The sequence below is a fragment of the Felis catus genome, chromosome A2 (genome assembly GCF_018350175.1).
Source record: "Felis catus isolate Fca126 chromosome A2, F.catus_Fca126_mat1.0, whole genome shotgun sequence".
NCBI lineage: Eukaryota > Metazoa > Chordata > Mammalia > Carnivora > Felidae > Felis > Felis catus.
This window is the reverse complement of record NC_058369.1, coordinates 36,438,017-36,465,300: the sequence shown is the minus strand read 5'-3', so window position 1 is coordinate 36,465,300 and position 27,284 is coordinate 36,438,017. Positions and strand designations below refer to the sequence as shown.

Sequence of the window (27,284 nt, the reverse complement as noted above, 5' to 3'; positions counted from 1 at the left end):
AACGCTGAGGGGAACATTTTGTCAATGAAACTAGCCACTGTCTATGCCCTACTCCACAGGCCAAGAAGAGAAATGGAAAAATAGAGTTGTGCCGTTACATAAGAAAGGTAGTGATGGTGACCAACAAAAATAAATCCGTGGTCCTGCTGGAGGGCGGGGTAGAGTTCCTTGAGATTATGCTTGGAAGTACCTCCTGGTGATCGGTGTGCAGAGGCAGTCTTTCACCCCTAGAGGGCAGTCTCGCCCTCCTGAGATAGCCGCCTTGAATTTCGCCAAAATGGTTCCCATCTCTTCAACTCACTTGATTTTTTTTTTTAATTCCACTGTTTTGAAAGGCTTTGTTGAATAAGCTTTGTTTATGAAGAAATAAATAGGTTTTACAACACAGTTGTGAGTTTTGATTACCATCCCGTTCGATGGATGTGAGATGAAGGGCTTTTTGACCCATATACTTCTATATATACTTCGTCACCCTCTCGCCGAAAAAGTTTGCTTTAGGGTTGACCTGCGTGCACAGTTTCATAGAGGTGAATGTGTAGATTCAACTTCGTGAGATACTGATTAGATCTAGAATATTTGCTGATGGAAAAATTTGAGAAAAGCAGGTTATAAGCAGTAAGTGCTTTTTGATCTCATTTTAGTCTCAGAGACTGTAAAACAACACGTTAACCTTAATTATATCTCGGTGATAGAGTTATGGGTAGTTTTCCACTTTTTGTTCTTCTAATTTTATTTTGTTGTGAGATTATGGATGGATTTTTTTAAGTTTATTATTTTTTTGTCATAATCTCTACACCCGATGTGAGACTCAAACTCATGACCCAAGATCAAGAGTTGTATGCTCTTCCAACTGAGCCAGCCAGGTGCCCCTGGGTAGATTTTTTTAAATATAATATTTAATTTATCCTTTAAAAAATATTTTTATATTACATACACATAAATGTGTTTTTATAAAAATCATTTAACATGATAGTTGAAGCCAGTCCCTTTTGATTATCTTCCCACTCCAAATGTTGCAGTTTACTCTAGACCTCTCTAGAACTATAAGCATTTCATCCATAGATAATGGTGTTTTCAGTGTGCATCTTTGTTTAATATAATTGATTTATGCTGTATATGGTATTATACAGTTTGCTTTATTCATTCTTGGACATGATTCCATGCAAGTTCATGTAAATATACACTGTGCTTTTTTAATGATGCCACATCTTTCCTATATAAAAGCAAGAAAAATGATTCAAAATTAGTCTCATTTTCCCTAAAATCCTTTGAGACCTGATAGTATACCTATTTTATGTATTTTAAGACATATATTTGAACATGTCTGAAGTTGGCATATGTCTTTAACTCAGTACCATTCTAAACTGCATGAAATACAGGGGAAGAATCTCTTACCTTCTAACCCCCATGTTTCTATTTTTTATGCACAAAAGAAGTATTTCTAAAAACTTCCCTTTATATCATTTATATCAGCTTATTTATCTTTGTAATAGTCCTCCAAGTAAAGCTAGGGACAATTATCATAAGCCTCATCTTAAAATCACAGAAACAAAGACACATTTTTTCCAGTGTTGAGACTAGTAAGTGACAGAGACCAGCCCAAAGTTATAAAAGCTGATTCAACCCTTTAGTTTCCTGTATCCAGAGTCTTGTACTCAAAGCCCTGAACTTAAGTCTTAACTTTGCCACCTTTTTTGCAACCTTATTGTAAAATATAGCTGTAATATGTAAAAAGTTCCAGCTTAGGTGGCACAGAGTAGTTGCTCAATAATGAGAAGCCCTTCTTCTTCCCCTTCACTTTCTCTTCCTTTCCCTTCTCCTCCTTCTCTTGCTCTTCCTCCTCCTCCTTCTTCTTCCTCTTCTCCTGCTCCTCCTCCATTCTCCTCCATTCTTCTCTTCCCCCTCCTCCTCATTCACTCTCCTCCTCCTCCATTCTCCACCATCGCCTCCTCCTCCTCCCCCTCCTCCATTCTCCTCCATTTTTTTCCTCCTCCATTCTCTTCCATTCTCTTTCTCCTCCTCCTCCTCCTCCCCCTCCTCCATTCTCCTCCATTTTTTTCCTCCTCCATTCTCTTCCATTCTCTTTCTCCTCCTCCATTCTCCTCTTCCTTCTCCTCCTCTTTCACTCTCCTCCTCCTCCGTTCTCCTCCATTTTTTTCCTCCTCCATTCTCTTCCATTCTCTTCCTCCTCCTCCTCTTTCACTCTCCTCCTCCTCCTCCTCCTCCATTCTCCTCTTCCTTCTCCTCTTCCTTCTCCTCTTCTTTCACTCTCCTCCTCCTCCTCCTCCTCCTCCATTCTCCTCCATTATTTTTTCCTCCTCCATTCTCTTTCTCCTCCTCCTCCTCCTCCTCCTCCTCCTCCTCCTCCTCTTCCTCCATTCTCCTCCATTTTTTTCCTCCTCCATTCTCTTCCATTCTCTTTCTCCTCCTCCTCCTCCATTCTCCTTCTCCTCCTTTTTTTCCCTCTTCTTCTTCCTGTTTTTCTTCTTCCTCTTCTTCTTTATTATTACTATTCTTAGTATTTCCTATCTACTTAAAATGACTACAGCTTAGAGTTTTCTGAGTTAAAAATTATTTACTCAAAGACCAAAATATGTTGGAAAATATCTTCTGGCCCATTACAGGTTTTATTATAATTTTACACCCCATCACTATTTGCATGTTTTTGAGTTTTACATAAGCAAGCAAAATGGAGTCTATGCCTTCTGGGAATATACAGTCTAAAATGGCCCAACTGGTTGGACAGCCTTGGAAAAGTCATGGAAATGATCCCAAGTCATCAATCCTTTTAATCCCTGAGAGGTCACAATTTAAGGAGAACTGTTTATATCCATGAACTTTAGGCTTTTGAATAAATAAACAAATACAAGCTTAAATATTAGGAGGTCCATAATATACGTATAGAAACAGCACTCAGAGAGCCTTTGACCCTGTACTTTTAAAGAAACTGTAGTACTGTTATATGTGTCCGATGATTTCATTAAACCAGTTTTCTCCTTCTTGACTATCTAAAATATTCATATATCATATTTAATAAGAATTTAAAGATTAATGTATTAAGGTTCAATTAGTTTTCTTTTTACCTCCAAAGGCACCCAGTGTTAGTCTCTTATTTATCATCTCAGAGATACTTTATATGTGTGTGTGTGTGTGTGTGTGTGTGTGTGTGTGTGTGTGTGTGTGTTTTCATTTTAAAAGGGCTATATTCTGTACTCACAGTCATGCATCTTGCTTTTCCATTCAACACCATGTCTGGAAATTGTTAAAAATAGGTTTGTAAACATACTCTCCCTCTTTTGTGTGGCTACATTGTATATTATTTCTCAGTTTAAATTATTTTTTTAAACATGACCTTGTTGGACATGTATAGGTTGTTTTGAGCCTTTTTCCTCTTACAACCAATGCTAAAGTAAGTGACTTTATACTTAGGCCATTTTTCACATGCACAAGTTTATCTTGCTAAACTCTTGCACGTGGACAGTCTAGTTCAGAGGCAGATGCTTTTATAATTTAGATAGTAATTGTTAAATTGGTCTTAGTACCAGTTGTAACAGGTTATACACCTACCACCCGTGTATGACACTTTCCCCACAGCTTTGCCAACCCTGTGTGTTATTGAACCTTTCTCTGACTTCTGTTTGATCCTTTTTCTTTGCTTTACTCTCACAGAGGTCAGCAGAACTGGCTACAGTTAGATCACCGAGTTCTTGACCATGATCTGCCCAAGAAACCAGGCGCAACCATTTTGCACTTCGCTGTGAGGTAGGTATCGATAGAAACATCCAGCATTCTCACCTCCCTTAAAAAAAAAAAATCTGTGATCCACTAGAGAATAAAAAAAAGAACAGACCCATCAAAACATTATGTGAAAAAGATTCTCTACTGTCTTAGTCTGGAGACTAAGTTGCCATAGATACCGTGTAGGATTGTTTTCTTTGAAGATGAAGGGTAGAATCACCTTCCTTTATTCCTCAAAGTCCTCTGGATCAACTTAAAGGTGAAAAATACATTGTATTTTAGTACATAGCTTGTTTCTGACTCACTATACCTTTAGCATTTTTTTCATTTGAAATATGGCAAACATTTACTGTTACATGTTATGTATGGACATTTCCTAGACTGTGGAAAGGATTGAATTTTATACAATTTCACGCCTTAGTTTGAATAGACGATAAAATGCAAACAAATGCTCATGGAAAGAATTATCTTAACCGTACAGAAATCTGAATTCAGCTTGCAGGCAGAGAGATTGCTGAGAAAGATGTAAGGAGTCCTTGACCTGTTCTCTGAGCTCTGCTTAATTAGGAAATTCACTTACCCATACCTATGGGCCTCCATGTATGTTTCCTCCAGAAATGGATGCATTCAACTCAAACAGTGATTTCTTAGAGCCCGCCCATGATGGGAATGTTTTTCCACATGAAATATGCACACTCTAAGATAAATAAAATGTTATAAAAATTAACACTTGTGTTCCTGTGCCTAGTTTAAGAAATAAAACACTACCAGTCTTGCTGAAAGCCCCTTTTTGCGCATTAGCCACTCTTCTCACTACCTGAATTTGATGATAAATTTCATGACAAGCTGTCTTCTTTGTCTGAAGCCAAATATGGTAAAATAAGGTAAGGTAGTAGATTTCCCAGGAATCTAAATAAGCTTTCGTAACGCTAGATCAACCTAAAGCATGTTTCTGTCTTCTGGGCTTATGTTATTTTTTGGATGTTGAAATATGCTTTGTTTGAGGCACCTGGCTGGCTCAGTCGGTAGGGCATGCAGCTCTTGATCTCTGGGTCGTGAGTTCAAGCCCCACATTAGACAGTCTAGTTCAGAAGCAGATCCTTTTATCATTTTGATAGCAAAACTAAAAAAAGAAAGAAAGAAATATGCTTTATGACATCATCGTGGAAGCTTCTTATTATCCTTTTTTAGAATTTGTATACTATGGTTACCTAACAAAATCATATTGATTTACACACTTTTTAACAAAATTTTCACTTGAGTCTGCTACATTAAATCCAAAGTATGGTAATAAGATGTCCCACCTTTTTTTAAGCATCTTGTTTTATATGAATTGATGGTGATTGTGGATGATAACTGCTCCTTACTCAGTAAATAAAGTATGGATGATCCCCAATTTGTTTTTTGCTTTTCGCTCTGCACGCTGGCCTAGAATTTCTTTCATGTCACCAGAAATCATATTTTTGAAACCCAGGAAGGAGGTCACATAAATGGTGATTTGTCCAGGAGCATAGCTGGTGTGGAGAAATGGGTGGAAATCCTAAAGAAAAATACAGGACTTTCCTGGAAAGAGTATGACATGAGTGTGTGTGTTTGTGGAAATGGAGAAAAGGGCAAACACAAACTAGCAAGCAATAGGAAAAAGTGAGCATTAGTAATTAAGCAGGGGGCAGAGAATAGAGAAATTTTCATCTTGTGTCTGAGCAGTGGCCCAACATCAATATATTTTTTCACAAAATGTTATAGTGTCACTGTAAACATTTCAAATTATATGAAATTACTCTCTCTCCCCAGCCTTCCTCCCTCCCCTCTACCTCCAGCTCCCTTTTATTCTTAGAGAAAAGTAAGGATGATAGTTACTTGGTGACTTACTTTGTTTTTACCTGGAGATTTTTCCTTGTTTATGTAAAAATCTACTTTATTTCTTTGCACTTTCGTAGTTGAGGTGTCCAGTCCCCTATGAAGCACTAGGCTGCTTCCAATTATGTCTATGTTAATGTAGGCTGCAGTTAACATCCTTGCTTTTTTTTTAATCTTGTTTTAATTAAAAAAAAAATTTTTTTTTAATGTTTATTTTTGAGAGAGACAGACAGAGTGTGAGTGTGGAAGGGGCAGAGAGAGAGAGGGAGTTGCAGAATCTGAAACAGGCTCCGGGCTCTGAGCTGTCAGCCCAGAGCCTGATGCAAGGCTCCAACTCGGGAACAGCGAAATCATGACCTGAGCTGAAGTCAGATGCCTAACCAACTGAGCCACCCAGGCGCCCTGACATCCTTGGTTTTTTATCTTTGCACACACATGTAGTATTTACGCAGCATACCTCCTCAGCAAAACCCTTTGTCTTTGGAGAACTTAACAACTACCATTTATTTAGTCACCAGACTGTGAACTCGTTCTTGAACAGCTGATATCTGGTCTAGTTTTGGTCTCAAAATAAGAGGGGAGAAAGCTCTGTCTTCCTTCCTATTCAGTCATTCATAAGGCAGTCCTATCTTTTCGAAGCAGGTTCCTGAGATACCCAAGTAGCCTGCTACTCATTCTGTGAGTTTCAGCACTTACTTGAGTGTTATCTCGAGAGTATCCCATAATCACAAGCCATTACTTCCCCTTAACTACTTGCATGTTTAAAACCCTTATCAACTTTTTAATTATTTGCGTAATTTTTCCTCCCAACAGTACAGTGAGATCATAATAGTCTTTGTTATTATTCCAATTAAGTACTTGTTGTTACTGCAACTTAATTAAAGGAATGATAAGGCAAAAGCACACAAAGAATTAACTGATGGAGGTCACTTAGTGGAATGTCATTCTCTGGAGATCTCAGGAAGGCGATTACATGCATCCCTGTGAAGTCCAGTGCCTCCCAGAGGGCCTCTAGCCTTCTCTTTTGAGAGAACAAAACTGTTGGTGGGAGTTATATCCCAGTAGACACCGCCAATAACCCTCGAGGTCTTGCCTGAGTTGGCTACACATTTAGTCAGTGAAGAATAGAACCAAAGATGGCTTTTGGTTTTGTTTGGATATTGGTCACTACGGGAGCCTCTGGAAATACGCAGGACCTCTTTTTTTTTTTTTTTTAATTGAACTATAGTTGACACACAATGTTACATCAATTGCAAGTGTACAACATAATGATTTGACAACTCTATACATTATGCTGGGCTCACCACAAGGGTAGCTACCCTCTGTCACCATACAGTGCTGTTACAATACGGCTGACCATATTGCCCATGTTGTACCTTCCATCCCTGTGATTTATTCATTCCATAACTGAGAGCAGTCACTGAGATGCAGTCACCAAGTAGTTAATGCACAATGAGAAAGGATTCCCTACAGTGGTAGCACATTACAAGGATATGCATCCCTGTTATTTTTGTTGCAAACAATTAGAAATATCCAAATGCCAACAATGAAGAGAGGTTCAGTAAGTTATGGCATTCTCACAGTGAACAATTGATCACTTTAATAAAAGAGATTAGTTTTTTTTTTTTAAGTACGTTTCATTCCAGTACGTCCCCAGAGGGAGGGGGGACACATTTCTGAATCATCCTAGGAATTTCTCAAACTATACGGTCACACCCCTCCAACTCCCAAATCCCCCACATTCTGGCCCAGATTCCGATATGGTGCACTAAAGACAGTGAGTAAGGTATTGTTCAAGTTGGTGTGACAAATAAAGAGAGATTGGGATACAAAATAATTTCGCAAAGTGCTATAAAGATATAAGAAAATATCAATTTTTAAAAAGTTGTAGTGTTTATGAAAAAGAAAAATACCATACGGTTTTGCTCTCAAGAAGTTTTCTATTGAAATGTAGTATTAACCCTATGGCAGGCACTGGGCTAAATATTTGACATGCATCATCTCACTGAGTCCTAAGCTAAACAATGGGGTCCTGCAGTCAGAGAGGGGGGTCTCGGGGAGAGGGCAACTTTCTCTTGGTTAGTTTCCCCCAGGACGCAGGGAGCAGCTCAAAAACACGTGCTGCTTCTGCATGGAAGAAAGAAAACATTGAAGGTGAGGGCACCTAGCTTTCCCTTTATGAACTTCAGGATTAAACCTTTGTCTTTTCTTTAGTTATAAAAGCTCAACGATACATGCTAAATACACGTGTGCCACATGGGTGTATAGAGGCCCCATCATTTATTTCTGCACCGTAATTCATGGAACCAATTCTCTATTTCCATGTGAGTCCAAACTCCCCCGGTTGCGGGGGACTTCCCCAGGCCAGGGGTTGTTATTTGCTGCTGTAAATTATCTTCTGCAAACACATGGGCCTCTTTGGTAATGCAGCCCAGATGTGAGCATTTGAAAAGCTTGATAGTGAGTGAGCACACAAGCATTTAAATCAGAGAGCGGGGACTTGGCGTGACCTCATTGGAAAACCTCCCATCCCCTCTGGGGAGGGCAGGCGGAGGTGGCTCAGGCTGGTACCACCCAGCTCCACACAAAGCAGTGTCTCAGGGTCTTGCACTCCCTTATTCTTAGACTACTTCTTGCTTGCTCCCCCACCCCCTCCCTTTCTGGTCTTCCGTCTTCTCCTCCCTGCTTTTCCTCCTCCTCTTTCCAAGTCACCTCTGCTATGCCCCAGGACTGTAACTGGCCATTCAGAGGTAACCCTTAAAGCGTTGTCTGTAACACCCAGGGCTAAGAACTCTCTGCGTTCATTGGAGAGTAGTAGAAATGTGGGGGATGGAAGGGAAACCACTCCATTTCTGTCAAAGTTGCTGAAAATATGGAGCATTTGAAAGACTTTCTCAGGCTTTCAGCACCCCCTGGCCTGGTTCTGGAACACTCAGCCTTTAAATAAGAGCTAAACTTGGGGCGCCTGGGTGGTTCAATTGGTTAAGCATCCGACCTCAGCTCAGGTCATGATCTCACAGTTCATGAGTTCAAGCCCCACGTTGGACTCAGTGCTGACAGCTCAGAGCCTGGAGCCTGCTTGGGATTCTGTGTCTCCTTCTCCCTCTCCCGCTCCCCACTCACATTCTGCCTTTCTCTCTCTCAACAATAAATACGCATTAAAAATTTTTTTTAATTAAAAAAAAGAGTTAAACTCAAGGAAGCATCATGACTGTAACCTGTGGGTCCCCATCATTCCACCTGATTTTTTTTTTTTAAGAAAGTCAAATACATATATGGAATACAAAACAACAGGTTTATAAACAAAGAGAGACTGGTAAAAAAAGAGACTTGTTACTATGGAAAGACACCCCAATATATTCAAGCAGACCCCAAAACAATATGTGCAACATGATTGCACTTGTGTAAAATCTATGAGTAGGGGAAAAGTGTAAAATGTCAACAGTAGTTAATCTCTGGTTAGAATGATTATGGGAATGATTTTTTTTTTTTGCCTTTTTGCTTATCTATATATGTTTTTTCCTACAGTGAACACTACTTAAGCACTTTTTTTTTAATGTAAGCATTACGATTGATAAAAGGAAGAGAAGTTAGAAAGTTTGTGAGTGGCTAACCCTGAGTTATTTTAAAGCTATCAAAGAGCAGGAGAAGGGGCGCCTGGGTGGCACAGTCGGTTAAGCGTCCGACTTCAGCCAGGTCACGATCTTGCGGTCTGTGAGTTCGAGCCCCGCGTCAGGCTCTGGGCTGATGGCTCGGAGCCTGGAGCCTGTTTCTGATTCTGTGTCTCCCTCTCTCTCTGCCCCTCCCCCATTCATGCTCTTTCTCTCTCTGTCCCAAAAATAAATTAAAAACATTGATTAAAAAAAAAAAATTTTTTTTAAATAAATAAAAAATAAAAAAAAAAGAGGAGGAGAAGACAGCAAAGTTTATCTCCTCAAGGAGGAATGTGATCAAAAGCCCAGAGGAATAGCTGATTCCTCCTAGTGTGGGCCCAGCAGAGATTCTTTGAGCAGATGTGTGGGGTCAGCTGGTGCTCTGGGCCACCCACCACACTCCCATCTGAGCGCGCAATATCCCAGAACCTGGACGGTGTGACTGTTAGTTGCCTTAATATTGACCGTGACCTCCTAAATGGCATAACCCGTTCTTGAATTTCCAGGCACTTGTTAGAGGTCTCCATCTGTGAGGATCCAACATCCTCATTCATAGGAGAGCTCCAGAAAGACACAGAACACCTCAAAACTCGTACCCAATCCCAATTGCAGTTTCTTACAGGATTATGTTCCTCAGTGTGCTTTCTGATCAAAAGCAGACCTCGTGGGAATCGGCCCCCTCTCCTACATAACCGGTCCTCAGGGTGACATTGAAAGGGCAGAAGGAAAGAATGAGTAATCTGACTTGTGCAAAGAGCTGTAGGGTGCAGAAGTTAAAGCTTGGCCTTCAGCACAGAGTTTCTTAATAGCAGCACTATTGACATTTGGGGCAGGTAATTCTTTGTCATGGGCAGTTACACTGGATTGTAGGATGTTTGCAGGGTCCCAGGCTTCTGCCAACTAGATGCCAGCATGCCCTGTAAGTCAAGGTAATCCAAAAAATGTCTTCAGCATTGCCAGAGGCACCCCAGTCCACCTACCGAAAATCAGTGCTTCGGCATCATTCCTGGGTTTGAATCCCAACTCTTGCATTTATTAGCTCTGTGGTGTTTTGCACCCTCTATTGGGCCTATTTTCCTCAGCTGTAAAATGGACCTTGTTGTTGGAGGATTAAACCTGTAAACATATAAGGTGGAACCTCAGTAAATGTTAATGATTTCTATGGTATAAATGACAGACACTGTTGAATGAATGAAAAAAAAAATGTCATGATGTGATATACATACAGTCTTTGAATGTGGAAGGTTTGCGACTATCTGGCTTAGGTCACTTTTGCCCTGTTCATCATTCCATGTTCATCATTCACGGTGCCCAGCTGTCCCCACCCTATCCATCTTACCTCCCCTGCCTCTCTTCCTGCCTCCTTCTCCAAGCCTGTGTCCCTACCTTCTTCAGGGAAGGCAGGAGCAGACTGTTTCGCAGTTTTGGAGGGAAGAAGCAAGCACTTGGATACTTCAGATTGCCTGGGGCTGGAGTCTTCCTCCCCTTTCCAACAGGTCACAGCAAGGCCCTTACCCTCCTGGGCCTCCAGCCCTTCCTCCTGCAGCTCACAAAGAGCCACAGCGTGGCAGTGGAGCGACAGGGCAGGTTCCTACAGGCTCCCCTAGAGGGCTGTCTCTGGTTCTCCTAGAGAAATTCAGAAGTGAGAGAGCGTCTTCCTGGCGGGGGAGCACATTGTGGAAGCAAACAGTGCTTTCCTTGGGGAATTCTCCCAGACTGCACCCCTCCCAGAGATAAAAGGAGCATCTGAGACTCCCACAAGCCCTGCCTAATAGCTTGGAGAAAGCGCAGTACATCTTAAATTACTCTGCTGTCTTCAGCATGTGTTACAAAGCGAGACTAGGAGGTTGCAGGGTCATTATAAGCAATAAGCAGAGATCTCCCTGCTCAGAATGTGGATTGGGATCTGATAGGAATCTCCTTAGGCCCGCGGCCACAGTGAGTGCCTGAAATTACCCACAATGATGGACTGAAACCCAGAAGGAGGCCCCTCGCGGGACGCCGGTCACAAGCTCAGCGTTGTTCAAAATGCAAAGTAATTGAGCAATTCTTGCCCGATTCACCATCTTCAAAGATATCACTGAGACATAAGGAAGCCTTGGAAGACAAAATATGCTCAGTTGGAGAGAACAAGTTGTAACTGGTCCGAAGGCCTGCTGTTTCACAGCATTTTCCTATTCTTGGTTAAAATGGACACTTTGAGAGCATTTTGTTTCCTTGAGAGAGACAGCTTAGGAAAGATAACCTGCTGAAGTTTTAAAAAGTTTCCCAACTCAGTCAAGGCCTTTTGTTATCGTCCCATCAATGGAGGAATAATAATAGTACTGTAATAATCACCACCACTCATTGACTGCTGAATGGCCTACCACCCATTATGTTGAACACATGTAGAAACATCTCATTTCTCTGGTATGTGGTCAAGTAAGGAAAGTGAGCCCTGAGAGCCCAGGTGGCTGGTTCAAAGCCCCAAGACGAAGCTCAAAGTAGTCTCTTCCCCACTTTATGGTGTTGACTTTTGATCTCTGTGAATAAATGCCCCAACAGGAAAATATTGGCCACCTACACGTAAGTGACTATTGACAAGTGGCCCATTCCAAACAATTCCCATGTTCTGCTTTTTGCCACACATGTGTTGTCATTGGACAGTCTTCCCTCTCCCCCGAGCCATCTTTATCATACCCCTGAAGTGTGATGTTCTGTTACCATTGATGAATGGTTAGGTGAACACCTGTCCCATCAAGAAGGAACAAAGACCACTATTGGAGGGAGCACACACATTAGAGACAAAACCTCTCCAAGCAAATGGCTCAAGCAAATTTTCTTCTCAAAAAAATTGTAGTTACTAAGCAGTATGAGGTTTGTCTATAAAACATATACCAAGTCAAAAAGCCTGAGTTCATTTCGAGGCTGAAAATGTAACCGCAAGTGTGAACTTCACAAAATCTTGGTGAAATCACTCGAAGTAAGTGTTCAGAAAGGAAACAGTAGCCTTTTGCCAAAAAGCGGCTGAAACAAAAGGGCTTTATTTTATGAGTCTGGGAGAGTTGGTTTTATTTCATTAAGAAGCCCTGAATTTTGTTTTCACTTCACGATACATGTTGAGAGGTGTGCCTGGGGAGCCATTCTCCCAAAGGATGATACACACTTTTCATACACTCCATAAATATGAAGTCATTACAGTGGCCCCTTTGGGGGAGGGAGAGGATTCTGGATTGAGAGAACAGGTAATCAGATGCCGAGGAAGAAAAGTAGAAGGCAACAGGGCAGGTCGCCAGAAAGTAGTGGGAAACAAGATAGGGACCTGTTTACTGGAACTAGGGTACAGTTAGGGGCTTAGGCTTCAGAAACAAGGTGAATCCAGTTTCTGATATAAAGCTATCTGTTCAGAGTTAGACAAGCCACAAACTGATTTGGTGCTAAGCCACCCAGCTCCCTGCATGTGGTTTCTTAAATTCATGAAAATTAGCCAGAGGACTGGCCTGGCTAAAATGCCCTCTCCCTAGAATGCCTTTCCTCCCTTCGCTACCTGGTGAACTCATGCATTCTTTAAGACTCGGCTCAGTTGTCCAAGGGGACATTTAGTGTCCTGTGACACTTAGTGCTCCGGATTTCAGCTTGGCAGCCTTCTGATTCATAAGCTGAGTTAATTGCATCCCTCCTTCGGGCCCCATGGCATTGTAAGCATGTTACATTTCATTGTGATTGTTATTGTAGGAAAGTATTATATCATAGTGATTTGGAATGTGAACTTTGAAGTCTGACAGGCCTTACTTTGAATCGTGGCTCCACCACTTCCTACCTGTATGGCTTGGGGAAGATGACTTTACATCTCCATCTCTCAGTTTCCTCGTCTGTAAAAGGGCCTCGCCACCTGCTACCAATGGCATCCAACTGTACTACAGATTAAATGAGATGATTCTCCGAGAATAAAATCAAATGATGCATGAAAAGCGCTGAGTGTATCGCTAGCCAGAAGCAGGAGCTCAGGAAACAGTAGCTGTGATAGCTGCCAGCCAGAAACCTATGTTGACAGGGATAAAAGTCCATGTAGAAGCAAAGAAAGCAGGAAACTGCCACCACCAACCGAGTTGACCCGGAAGTTCCTTCAGGATACAGCCGTTGAGTTAACTGGCCTGGAAGGAGGAGAGATCAACCCAAGAGAGGCTCCTAATGTGGGATAAGGAATTGACAAACAATTGACTTGCATTCGCTCAGAAGGAGTGACAAACAGTGGAGATAGAGGGAGGCAGGAGCAAAGGCACCCAGGCAGAGAAAGAAGGGCAAGTGCACAGCAGGAGCTGACGGGGCAGAAGGAAGTGAGTCACTGCCCTGATGGACACCAAGCAAGGGGGCCTCTGAGGCCAGCTGCTGCTGCCTCTTGTAGGGCTGGGATCTTAGACTCAAAGCTTGAGTCACTTCCCCCTGGGCCACAAAGCATTACGTGCCAGAATGTGGGGTTTTATTAACAATTGTTAATATGTATTGAGTCTTTTCCATATATTATCTCCTTTAATCCTTTCCGAACCCTCAAACCATGAGATAAGCGTAATCATGACACCCATTTTAGAAAAGACACAAAGAAACTAATGAACTTACCCAAGGCCACGCAGCTCATAAATGATGGGGGAGGGACTCCCTATCTAGATCAGAAACTGATTTATATCAGAAACTGGTTGGTTTCCCCCAACCCCACATTTTCCTCCCTGTCTTAGTCCTTCACTTTCCTCCCTCACAAACCTAGCAGGCATCAGTCTTCATTAATCTCACTTAGAAGATAAGCCCTTGTTAGTGAAAATATAAGTGGATTTATTCTCTTTCTGGTTAGAGATGGAATTTTTCAAATGATTTTGCCATCTCAGTGATTAAAGCATTCGTGGTCCTTTCCAAGTTCGTGTATTTATCCAACATTCTGTCATTGTTGGGGGGAGGGAGGTGGGGAACAAATGCCCAGCAACGGTCATGAGGTCATGACGGTGCAGAGCTAAGGTCGGGCTCACCAAGCCACTTTAGCCCTGGTAGATCTGAACTCTCCCCAGTCAGAGGGCAAGTTCCTCTTCCAGTGAGCTGTCTTGGGGCATTAAGTCTCTTCATGCATTATTCATCAAATGAGCCTCCAACACTTGAGAAAAACTTCTGGGCTTCAGCTGGCCCACTGACCCTCCCCCCAAGCCCCCCAGAGCTCAGCCTTCACTGGCCAGCCTCATCTTTTCAGGATTTTGAAAACAGAGGGGTAGGGAAGGACCCCCTCCTCTCCTTACAGGGGCTGTGAGAGCTCTCCTTAGAGCAGGGACCTGCATGCAGTCTGTGACCTCACACACTGAATGAGCTAAGGCCCTGGCAAGGGGGATGGGGTAGGCCTAGAATACTCTGATTTGCATGAAAAAAAGTCCAAGGTTAAGTGCTACTGAGGGCTTGGCTTCCAGCCAAGAGAAAACCCTGGCCTGGAAGGAGGAGAGGGAAGGAGCAGGGTGTGATTGAAATTTGCCTGGTGGACAGGAGTGAGGTGGGCATGGGGCCCTCACACCCACCTCAAGCCTGACGACCAGAGCAGACCGCCCAGTTCCGTTGTATAGTTCTTACTCAGTCCACTTCCACTTTCAACCTTCAAAGCTCACCTGGGCTTTGTTTTGAAGCTGCCTGAGGGATTATGGACACCCAAGACGTGTCAAAGAATGAGCAACGCAGAGAAAGCTGGGTTTGCAGTTGGTTACCATTTTGGATTTCTCTTGAATTTGCCGTCCAACACACAACAACTTTCTGTTAAGAGACTTTATGTGCATATATGTCTACATTCATGTGCATATATGTGTACACGCATGTACATATACATACGGGTTACAGATTTCTTTTAAAAGGAAAAAAAAAAAGCACAAGCATTTCCTCGTTCCTCAAAATCCTCTGCGCCTTTGGGGATGCCAAATGAAGACATAAAATCATGCTGAGAGAAGGAAAAAAATCTGAAGAAACACACTTCTGTACTGTTTTCCAGGTTTTACATTGAGAGCATATCATTTTTGAAGGATAAAACCACCGTGGAGCTTTTTTTCCTGAATGCAAAGTCCTGTGTACTCAAGGTAAGGCACCCTATTTGTTATTTTTCAGTGAATGACTCCAGGCAGGCTGGAGTTGGGGGAAGAAATGGTATGGCCTATACTTGCATGTTCAAACAAAGAAAAATGAGCATAATCTTTCTCACTGGTACTTCCTACCCTGCTAAAAAAAAAAAAAAAAAAAAAAAAAAAAGGCTTTTTAAAAATTTAGCAAAAGGCTGCTCTTCTCAAATTCTGAGCGAGAAAGACAGTCATCTGCAGGGGAATCATGCTCACAGACAGTTACCACTACCTAAATGCAGCTAGCTAATCCCCCACACAGAACAACCCAGAAAGACACAAAGATGGATCAGTCGGACTGTGATTGAAACCTCAAAAAAAGTCAGGCTGGGAATCTTTTTTAATACAGTATGCCCTACATCTATCATAATTCGAAACCAATCTTATTTAGGGGCCCGTGCTCAGAGCCACGTGTTTTAAAGCCTTAACATATATAATAGCCATGAGCTGGTCACCAAAATCAAGAGAGTGAATAGACCCAGCAACTACAAATATGCTTTTTTTTCACAGTAGTCTACATTTTCTAGAAGTGTATATATATGGAATCGTACGGCAGGTAATCTTTCTGGTCTTCTTTCAATGAGCATAATTATTTTGAGATGCATCTCTGTTGTTGGGTGTGTCAGTAGACCATTCCTTTTTATTGCTGAAGTATTCCACTGTATGGAGGTACCTTAAATTGTTTTTCCATTCCCCTGTGATTTTTTTTTCATTTTTTTCCTAGCGTTACTGAGATATAATTGACATAGAACAGCAAGTTTATGGAGTACAGTAAGATGATTTGCTACACTTATATACTGCGAAATGATGCATTCATTGGGGACAATTACAAATAAAAGTGCTATGAACATTCATGTACAAGTTATTGTTTATACACATGCTTTCTTTTTTCTTGGGCAAATACCTGGGAGCAGAATGGCTAGATCACATGGCAGATATGCTTAACTTTTTAAGGTACTGCCACTCTGTTTTCCAAAGTCGTTTTCAAAAATCAGTTGTCCACATGTGCATGAGTTTATTTCTGGACTCTGTAGTTGGTTTCGTTAATTGTCAACCTTTATGCCCATGACATACTGTTTTGATGACTATAGTTTTATATTGTGTCTCAAAATCAAAACAAACTCTAGCATGGTTCTTTTTCAAAGTTGTCTCATTTATTCTGTTTTTACATTTCCATATGAATTTTAGAATCAGCTTGACAATTTCTAAAAACAACAAAACAAAACAAAATGAAAAACACCTAATGAGATTTTCATGAGGATTGCACTCAGTCTATAGACTACTATAGAAAAAATTGACAACCTAGAAGTATGGAGTCATCAGTCCCATGGCACACAGTATATATCCCCATATATTTCGGTCATCTTTTATTTCTCTCAGCAGTGATTATAGTTTTCAGCATATAGATCTTTTGTCAGATTTGTCCCCAAGTCTTCCATATTATTTGATAAAATCATAAGTGATATCTTTTTATCTCAGTTTCTGAATGTTCATTACTAATTCTATAGAAATGCAATTGTTTTTGGGTATTATTCTTGAATCCTACAGCCTTTCTAAACTCACTTATCATTTTTCGTAGCTTTTTGTAGATTCCATCAAATTTTCTTTATAGATGATCATGGCATCTGCTTAGTTTTACTTCTTCCTTTCTAGTCCGCATGCTTTTTTATTAGTTGTCAAATTTATGGGTATAGTTGTTCATAATATTTCCTTATTGCTCTTTTGATGTGTGCAGTCTGTAATGTTGTTACCTCTTTTGATCCTGGTATTAATAATTGATGTCTTTCTCTTTTTTTTCTAATTAGTCTGGCTAAAAGTCAATCACTATTGAGCTTTTCAAAGAACCAGCTTTTGGTTCAGTGGTTTTCTCTGTTGTTTTTTTGGTTTCTATTTCATCAAATTTCTGCTATGACCTTTATCATTTTTCCTTTTATCTTTATTATTTCCTTTCTTCCCCTTTCTTTGGGCTTAATTTTCTCTCCTTATTCTTGCCACCTAAGATAGAAGCTGAGATCACTGTTTAAAGATGTTATTTTCTAATATAGGCATTTAGTATAAAAATTTCTCCCTAAATAGTGATTTTGTAGTGTCCCACAAATTCTGATATGTTGTGTTTTCATTTTTATTGTTTCAAAATATTTCCAAATTCCTCCTTCCTATATCTTCATTGGCCTCATGTTATTTAGAAAAGTGCAGTTTGGTTTCCAGATATTTATTTGGGGATTTTTAGAGATCTGTCTGTTATTTATTTCTAGTATAATCCCACTGTGGTCAGAGAACACACTTTGTGGAAATTAAATCCTTTTAAATTTATTGAGACCTGTTTTATGGCCCAGAATATGCTCCATCTTGGTAAATTATCCATGTACACTGGGAAGAATGTATTCTGCTGTCACTCAGTGGAATGTTCTATCAGTTTTATCACTGCTTTCAATTATGAGGTGTGTTGGTATAGCTTTCTTTATGTTTCTTGTGATTGATTTTTTTATGCATTTTGGCAATCACTGTATTTTAACTGGTTTTATATACTGTTTACATTTAATGTGATTTTTGACATGGTTAAGTTTAAGTCTGTCATCTTCCTATTTATTTTTTGTTTGTCCCATCTGTTATTTTTTTTCCTCTCTCTGCCTTCTGTTGCATTTATTGTGTATTGTATGATTCTATTTTATCTCTTTTATTGGATTATTAGCTATAACTCTTTGTTATTTCCATGGTTGCTTTAGGGTTTATAGTATACATCTGTAACTTATTATGTCTATCCCTAAGTGCTGTTGTACCATTTCACATGTAGCACAAGAACCTGACAATAGTATATTTCTGTCTCCCCTATGAGCCTTTATACTATCAGGGCAATACATTTTACTTTTTGATATGTTATAGATGCACATGATGTTGTTTTTTGTGTAAATATTTGATACTTCTGCCTGCTCTTAAAATTTTCTTGTTATCCCTGCTTTTTTGATTACGAGGTGCTACAGTATAGCTTTTTTCATGTTTCTTGTTTTTGATGTTTATTGAGCATCTTGGATTTGTGTGTTTTTAGTTTTCATCAATTTTGGAAATATCTCAGCTATTTTTTTCTTCAAATATTTTTCTCTGTTCCCATCCCTCCTTTGCAAGTTCCAGTTACACATATACTGGGTGACCTGAAATTATCCCACAATCCAGTGATGCTCTTTTCATTTAGTTATTTTTGTGTGCATGCTTTAGTTTGGCTAGTTTCTATTGCTCTGTCTTCAATTTTATATCTTTTCTTTTGAAATCTAATTTGCCATTGGTTTCATTCAGTATATTGAGTTTTTATCTTTAGAAGTTTGACTTGGATCTTTTTTGTATTTTGCATATGACCCCTTTTTGAAATATGAGATACAGTTATACTAATTGTTTTAATGCCTTTCTGTGCTTATTCTAATATCTGGGTCAGTTCTGGTACATTTTGACTGATTCAATTTTCTCCTCATTAGGGGTCATGTTTTCCTGCCTATTTCCTGCATATTTTGCATCCCTGATAATATTTGAATGGATGTTGGACATTGTTTAATTTAACTTTTTGGGTGCTGCATATTTTTATATTCCTGTAAATATTTTTGACATTGGTTTTGGGATAAAATGTAATTAGTTAGACCTTTTGTTGTTGTTTTCAACTCTTAATTTTATTATTTGTTAGACTGGCCCGGAGCAGTGTTCATTCTAAAACTAATTATTTTCCATTACTGAGGCAAGACCCTCCTAAGTACTCAATGTCCAATGAATTATGAGTTTTTTCTATGGGGAACCAGTCTTGTGAGAAAACCAGGTACCCTTCCCTTCCATCCTCTTGGATAATTCTTTCCCCAACCTTGGGCAGTCTCCTTCCATGTATGCAGTGATCAGTACTTTGCATTTCTTCAGGATTCTCTCTGTGCAACTCTCCTTTCTTTGGCATTCTGTGCTGCAAATTCTATCCATTTTGGTCACCCCAGTCTCTCAGCTCTGTCTCCTCAACTCAGAGAATCCGCTATGCTCCATCTGTGTAACACCTTCACAGCCTAGAAACATTCTCATGGCAATAAGTGGGTGCTGTCATGGGGTTCACCTCATTCAAGGTTCACTGTCCTTTGTTGCCTTTTATTCAGTGTTTTTTTAAAAAAATTTTTAACATTTATTCATCTTTGAGAGACAGAGAGACAAAGCATGAGTGGGGGAGGAGCAGAGAGAGAGGGAGACACAGAATCTGAAGCGGGCTCCAGACTCTAAGCTGTCAGCACAGAGCCCGATGCGGGACCTGAACTCACTGACTGCGAGATCATGACCTGAGCCGAAGTCAGACGCTTAACTGACTGAGCCACCCAGGCACCCCACCTTTTATTCAGTGTTTTCAAAACTTTTGTTTCACATTTATTGGCTGGTTTTTTAGTTGTGTAGTTTTTTTTGGGGGGGGGGTGAGAAGGTAAATCCAGTCCCTGTTAATCCCTCTTGGCTACAAGCAGAAGTATTCAAATCAGACTTTTTGGCTAATTCTATGGGGAAAGTAAAATGTCTTCAGCACTAAAGACTTTATTAGAGCCTCTCTTTGTCGAGACTTGAGCTTTCTGAAGAACTCCAAGAGTTGACTGATAAGTAGATACTTATATAGCAAATACAGGATTTACTGAGTCAGAAGAAAACATTTCATAAACCACAGTTGGTCATCATCTCCTATGTGGAGAAATACAATTGCCCCTTGTTATATTTTTTACCACCTAGCTGGCCATGGTCCAGTGAAACAGTCTTCTTGATTGCTTCTTCACTGCGTTGCTATGTAAAGAAAGATAGGATGTAAATTTAAACTCATGATATTTCTCTTGTAGCTTTGTATGCTAAATTCCCTTGGTCTTCAGAAAGTACTGAAAAGTAGCGTTCTTTTAAATTCTTCTCCATCTTATGAATGTCCGTTCCCTGAGATTTCCTTTCTAAATGGGAGTGTTTGGTCACTTGTCAAAGAATTTAGAACTTTTACAAAATATAATATTGAAAGGCACTGTAACCTATGAATGTTATTGCAATAATTTTTTTAAAGTGAGTTGTAAGAATTTAGAGTTGAACATTTTCTAAGTAATACACAGATGACTACTAAGAAACAATCCCAAGAGATGTTATAGAATCCTGTAAATGATAACAGGATCAGGTAGCCGTGTGGTAAAGCAGCTTTTAAGTAATTTCTTAAGACATGATAATTTAAGAATATTGCCCATGAGGACTATCATCTGAATCGTGGACACAGGAGTAAATAAGTTTTTTGAGAACACAGTCTCAGCTATAGAACACATGTAGGTGGATTCCCGATGGGTGAAAGTCAGTCACTGACATGGTTAATTCGGGACTCATTGCTGGATAAGACAGTGAATGGGGCTTCCTTCCACACTGTGCTGATGTGTTCAGCACCTCTGATCACCCCTATACACACTTCTTCCTCCCTGACAGATAGCTGTCCCCTTCTGTCAGTTCCTTCCTTCCAATGAGGACAGAAACATATAGGTGGGAAAAGAGACCTCTTTTTGCAAATATTGACAAAGCCACAGTATCTCTTTGCATGCTTGGTGAACAAGAAATATGACTTGTGATGAAGTTTCATACAGTTGCTGAAGCTCTGCATAGCTATGTAAATATGGATTCTGTCTTTTAAAAATTCACCCCTGTGAGTATGTCGTTTGAAACACTGTGTGGTTCCCAATGGTTTTGTATATATCATTGCCCATACTGCATAGTGAAGAAGCCATTGTTAACTTTGTGTTGAAAGAAATATTGGGCTTCATTTTTGAGTTTGGGTATTCCGGAAGAGTCTGAAAAAAGGGATAGAGATTTTTCACTTCCGCTCACTCCAAAGGAAATCCCCATGTACACAGTGTGGTACAAATTGGGCATTCGATGTATTGTTGTTGACCGACTCATTAAGTGAATGAATGTTGTTGATGATGAATGCTTGTTTCCCAAGAAGTCAAGGGATAAACAAAACCACTGGTCTATTGTATAATTTGACTAGTATTAACTATGAATGTATATAAATTTACTGCGAAATTAAACGCCTAAAATCCTAAAAAATTCACTTTCCAGGTATTACTGAATAATACTTAGCAAAGCTCTGATGACTCTAAATACAATTTTCAGCAAAGAATGAGTAAGAATGATTCTAAAGGGAGAAAATTTAATGTATCGTCTGATATTTTATTTTAAAAAGTCAAAAGCCTTTTGGATTTTTCTCTAGTCATTGTAGATATCAATTAAATGTCAATAACAGTCTTACAGAAAACCAGTTCTGGTCAACTTCACTTATTAAGCCATCGGCATATAGGCCAAAGTCAATGATGGCTAGAACGGAGTACATAAGAGAGTATTTATTTAGCAGTTATTTATTGGATGCCTGCTACCTGCCAGCACTGTTTGAGACTGCTTATAACTGGAAATGCTCTGAGGATGTCTTGTTTTTTCTCCCGGTTTTTTAAATCCCAATTTAAACATCAGTGAAAATGAAATTTGTTCTCTGAAAAAGAGTCTACGTTAGCTTAGTTAGGACAATAACTTAGCTTCATGTTTCCTCGTCCTTATGGAGCCATTCGCTTGATTTGGTATTTCTGTTCTGCTGTAATTTGCAACATGAGAAAATACGTTAAAAATCATGCTGTTGGGGCGCCTGGGTGGCGCAGTCGGTTAAGCGTCTGACTTCAGCCAGATCACGATCTCGCGGTCCATGAGTTCGAGCCCCGCGTCAGGCTCTGGGCTGATGGCTCAGAGCCTGGAGCCTGTTTCCGATTCTGTGTCTCCCTCTCTCTCTGCCCCTCCCCCGTTCATGCTCTGTCTCTCTCTGTCCCCCCCAAAAAAAAAAAAAAAAAATCATGCTGTTGTGTTTGCTCTTGTCAATGAAATGTAATTCTAAGGAAAAGCTCAGGGCTAGGGCTGCCTCTGAAACATCCCAGCTGTATGATCTTTGCATTGCTGAGCCATTTTTTTCCCGTTTCAAAATGATCTGGTGAGATTGGGGCAGCATTTCTCACTGTGTGACCTTTGACTACTTTTATCAGATATACAACAAATGCTCATTTTGAATAAGCAAACTCCTGCCTTCTTGCCCCTCTCCCAACCACAGAATCAGAATTGAGGAGGGAGCTGGAAATCAGCCTTTTCAACAAGGTTCTCTGGTGATTCTCCTGAGCGCTTTAGCTGAAGAACCCCTGGATTTTCTGTGTGTTAAACATGCAGAATGGTTAAATATGGGTTGAAACTGGCCTTGAGAAATATGAATCAAGGTCCACAGAGAACTCTAGAAAGATGCCTTTTCATTTTTCCTCTTGTTTCCTGGCAGTTAAAACAGAAAAAGGCATTTTGCCTTAAGAACAGGAGAGCAGAGGAAGGTATGAAATTGCTTTCCAGCTCTGAGACTACTTGAAAGGAAAGAAATGTCTTCAGAGCCCTTTCTGTACATTTTTTGTGTGCCAGCACTGTGCTAAATGGTACACATTTCACTGCATTTGATTCTCACTGTAGCCCATAATGAAGAAAACCTGTGATCCTCTTTTAGACATAAAAGAACAGCAGTACAGACAGGTTAAGTAATTTGCTTAATGTCACAGAGCTGGTAGGTGGGCAGAGTGTCCTTGGAAAATTACAACAGCAAGAGACCCCGGCCTATAAAAGCACCTCTCATTTGTCTGGACTTTTCTTTGGTCATCGCTCCAGGGAAATAAAAGTGTCCTCGGTGAGTCAGAACTCAGGGCCTGGTGTTAAAGAGCAGGCAGGTCATAGCCACTAACGAGTACTGAATACATACGTGCGTACTCCGTATATTCATTCCTTTACTTCTCACTCCAAACCATACCTGCGTTCTGCTGTTGTCTCCCATATTACAAACGGGAATGCTGAGGTAGAGAGGTTGAGTAATGTACACAAGGTCACATAGCTGAATTAGTGGAGGAGCCAGGATTCATCACAGGCAGTATAATGCCAGAATCTGACTTTCACCACCACACATACTGCTTCCCGATGGCTGGGGGTCGTCTGTCCGCTCCCCATGGAGGTGGTGTATCTGGGTCATCTGGAGCATAGGCTCCCTCTTTTCCTTACTCTGAACTGTGTTGTACATGCTCATGCTCTTAGCCCAGGGTGGTTAACAGGTGCCTCTGGACGCTAGGAACCACTGGCTCCACAGGTTGGCCTGGGGGACAAAGCACTCAGATCCTTTCCGAACTGCACAAGCACTCACGGAGGAACAGAGCCCGTCAGAAAGTTACAAACGGCCGTGTGGGTCAAGTGTTCCCCAGGAGAGAGCTGTTGTCTGAGTCGTCCATCAGGTGAGGGCTCTTGAACCTGTTTGGCTTCCTCAGTGAGAATGGAGAGGGGCACACCTTCCCTTTGCAAAACAACCACCTGTGCCAGGTGATGATGATGTGGAAACGCCGAAACTGATACCGGGGAAGCCTGGAAGCACTCGGCGTGTGGGCAGTGGTCCACCTTGGACGACCTGTTGCCCGCTGGAAAAGCCTCAGTGCACGATACAGGACCAGAGGTTTGGCCCCGGTTGTCATTTGCGGAGGCCCCCTTGACCACATCTGACTTTAGTACTCAATCAACCTGTGTCACCACCACCCTTTTTTCGAGTCAGTGATTTGAAGACACGCTTGGAAAATTCAAATAGTATTGGCCGCCTTGTCCCTTTTGCTGTGTTTAAAATTTATATGTTAAAGAAAAGGCAGGAGAAGGCAAAGCAACTGGGGTTCAGGAGGTGCCCTGGGGTCGAGATCATGCCCTGGGGTGAAGAGGAGGAGAAGGATGGCAGCTTGACTTCACAGAGAGCTCCCCAAGCAGCAGGCATTGATTTTTGTTCATTCATTAGCTCATTTAATCCTGGCAACAGCCAGGATTATTATTTATTATTGCTTTAACAAATGAGGAAAATGGAAACATAAATAAATTAAGTAATTTGGCCGTGGTTAAATAGGTCGTTAGTAGTGGAGTAATTACTAGGCAGCCTAGCTCCAGAAACCATAGTACTTATCATTCATTCATTCAGTCAGTCAGTAAAAATTTATTGCATTCTTGTTAAGGGCCATTATTTGTGATGAGTGCTGCATTATTATAGCACCAGTAGCTTCCCATGGCCTGTCCTAAATCGTAAGGATTCTTTCCTTTGTATGTTTGTGTGTCGATGTGTATTGTGTTTATTTTAAGGGCAATATACTATGATGATACCTTCAAGGACATATTTCTGAAAGATGCCAGGGACCTTGGAAAGACTGAGCACACCCAGCATCCACTGATGCTTCTTGTTACTCCTTCATAATAATCTAAAAAGCAGTGTCAGACATTTTCCTAGCTCCGCAATACTGCAATACAAGGAATCTCACAAACAGAATTGAGATTTTTTTTTTTTAAGATTTATTTGGAGGCTGATGAAACAAATTTTGTTGCACAAATTTTAGATATACGATTTATCTTTCTCTTAGGCTTTTTCTGTATTGAGAAGTTTTTGGTTTTGAAAGGTATTTTTTTTATTTTTTTTAATGTTTTATGTATTTTTGAGAGAAAGAGAGAGACAGAGTGCAAGTGGAGGAGGGGCAGAAAGAGAGGGAGACATAGAATCTGAAGCAGGCTCCAGGCTCTGAGCTGTCCGCACAGAGCCCGATGCAGGGTTGGAACTCACCAACCACAAGATCATGACCTGAGCTGAAGTTGGACACTAAACCGACTGAGCCACCCAGGCACCCCCAGAATTAGGCTTTTGTAATCACACACACACAGATGAATACTATAGTTTAAATCTACAGCTGAAGAATCTCTCTCGTGAATATAAGCTACTTTCTTGCCAAAAGGATTTTAAGAAACTGAGTATTAGACCACTTTCTTGGAAATTCACCACATGCCTTGAACATGTTCAAGACTTCAAGAAGTTCTTCAATAAGCAAACGTGTGATTTTGTTTAACCCGATATTGTCCAGACTTACTTGCGTATGAAATTTTTCTTTCAAGCTATACTTATTAACTGACCTCAAACTACGCTTGTGAAAATGCCGCTGTGAATATATACTATACCATTAAATAATAAAGCAAAAAGTGACAACTGTAAGCCTCCTGGGTATTAGTCTATGTTAGATCTGACATAGATAGAAACCTGGTCTATTCTGATTCTTTAAATGTAACATCTTTGGAGTCAGTAAAGAGATGTTGACCTGGGTACTAAGCCAGTAAGGACTTCCTCTGCTTCATACTGAGCAGGAGTAGATACCAAACCAAAAAGGAGGAGAACTTGGGTGATTAATGCCTTAATAGATTTCACTACACTCTCTTTTCTTTGCTAATAAGTTCCCATCTCTTTGTACCTCAAATAAATGTAGAAATACAAATGAGCCAAGCATTAGTAATCCTATTAAAAATTAGAGGTATTGTAAGCCTACCCAATCACATTTATTCTTATCCTCCTTCTTACCCCATTTCTTGACTGAGACCTTTTTAGATGTGCCCTTTCATTAGTAGACTTAGTGAGAGTCTCAGCCTAACACCCCTGATACACACTCTTACCACACTTAGAGTGATACAACATATTGCATAATTGCCTCAGAATCTTAACGCCATTTGCACTTAAGTGTGTGAACCCAGAGGCGCCAAAGCTCTCTTAAAAGTCCATGTGGCTTTCGAGGGCAGTCTGGTCATGTCCATTAAAAGTAAGAATGTATCGGGGAGCCTGGGAGCTCAGTAGGTTAAGCGTCCTGACTCTTGATCTCGACTCAGGTCATGATCTCACTGTTTCGTGAGTTCAAGCCCCACACTGGTCTCTGTGCTGACAGTGTGGAGCCTGCCTGAGATTCTCTCTCTCCTCTCTCTCTTCCCCTCCCCCACTCACGCTGTGTCTCTCTGTCTCTCTCAAAAAAAATAAACATAAAAAAAATTTTCAAAACATAAGAACATATCTTTTTACCCAGCTGTCCATCAACTTTAGGAATTATTGAAATATGAAAAGATAAATATAAAAAGATCTTAGATAATTGTTTCTAATAGTAGGAAACTGGAAACTGCCTAAATACACTTTAACGGGGGATTAATTAAGTAAAGGCCAAATCATTTATGTGATTGGGTATTGTGTAGTCGTCTAAGAGTAGATTAGTCCTGCTCTATTGATATGGAAATGTGTCGAAACTACACTGTCACATTTAAAAAGAATCAAGTTATTGGGGTGCCTGGGTGGCTCAATCAGTTAAGTATCTGACTTCGGCTCAGGTCATGATCTCACGGTTCGTGAGTTCAAGCCCCGTGTCGGGCTCAGTGCTGACAGCTCGGAGCCTGGAGCCTGCTTCAGATTCTGTAACTCCCTCTCTCTGTCTCTCCCCTGCTCACACTCTGTCTGTCTGTCTCTCTCAAAAATAAATAAAACGTTAAAAAAGTTTTTTTAAAGAAGGTACAGAACTATAAATATAGTGTGATTGTAGTTAACTTTATTATTTACTTTTATGTATATTAAATGTACCGATAAGAAAAAATAGAAAAAAGTATGGCATAGGCTAAATTTCTATTATCTCTGAGAGAGAGATTATGGAACTTTTGCCTCCTAAGCAATGCTTTTATAATTTTCTTTAACAAGAAGGTTGGGGGCACCTGGGTGGCTCGGTCACTTGAGCATCCGACTTTGGCTCAGGTCATGATCTCGCAGTTGATGAGTTCGAGCCCCACATTAGGCTTGCTGCTGTCAGCACAGAGCCCGCTTAGGATCCTCTGTCCCACTCTCTCTGCCCCTCTCCCACTTGTGCTCTCAAAAATAAGTAAACATTACCAAAAAAAAAAAACAAACAAACAAACAAACAAAAAAAACCAAGAAGCTTGAATGAGTTTAAATCATAAAAATAAAGACAAAAACAATCAGTGTGTTCACTGAACTTTACCTCTTTAAAGCTGTGTGAAGAGAATAAAGATTTTTTCT

The 27,284-nt window shown here is 40.5% G+C and overlaps 1 protein-coding gene across 12 annotated transcripts in view; it reads left to right on the top strand.

The window, feature by feature from the left end:
- FRMD4B (FERM domain containing 4B) overlaps nucleotides 1-27,284 on the top strand; it is a 356,794-nt gene that overhangs the window by 239,932 nt on the left and 89,578 nt on the right. For all 12 annotated transcript variants that reach the window (XM_045053138.1, XM_045053139.1, XM_045053143.1 and 9 more), the window contains 2 exons: nucleotides 3,670-3,762; nucleotides 15,241-15,325. In XM_045053138.1, coding sequence (XP_044909073.1) covers nucleotides 3,670-3,762; nucleotides 15,241-15,325 — 178 coding nt within the window. The remainder of the gene's footprint in view (nucleotides 1-3,669; nucleotides 3,763-15,240; nucleotides 15,326-27,284) is intronic.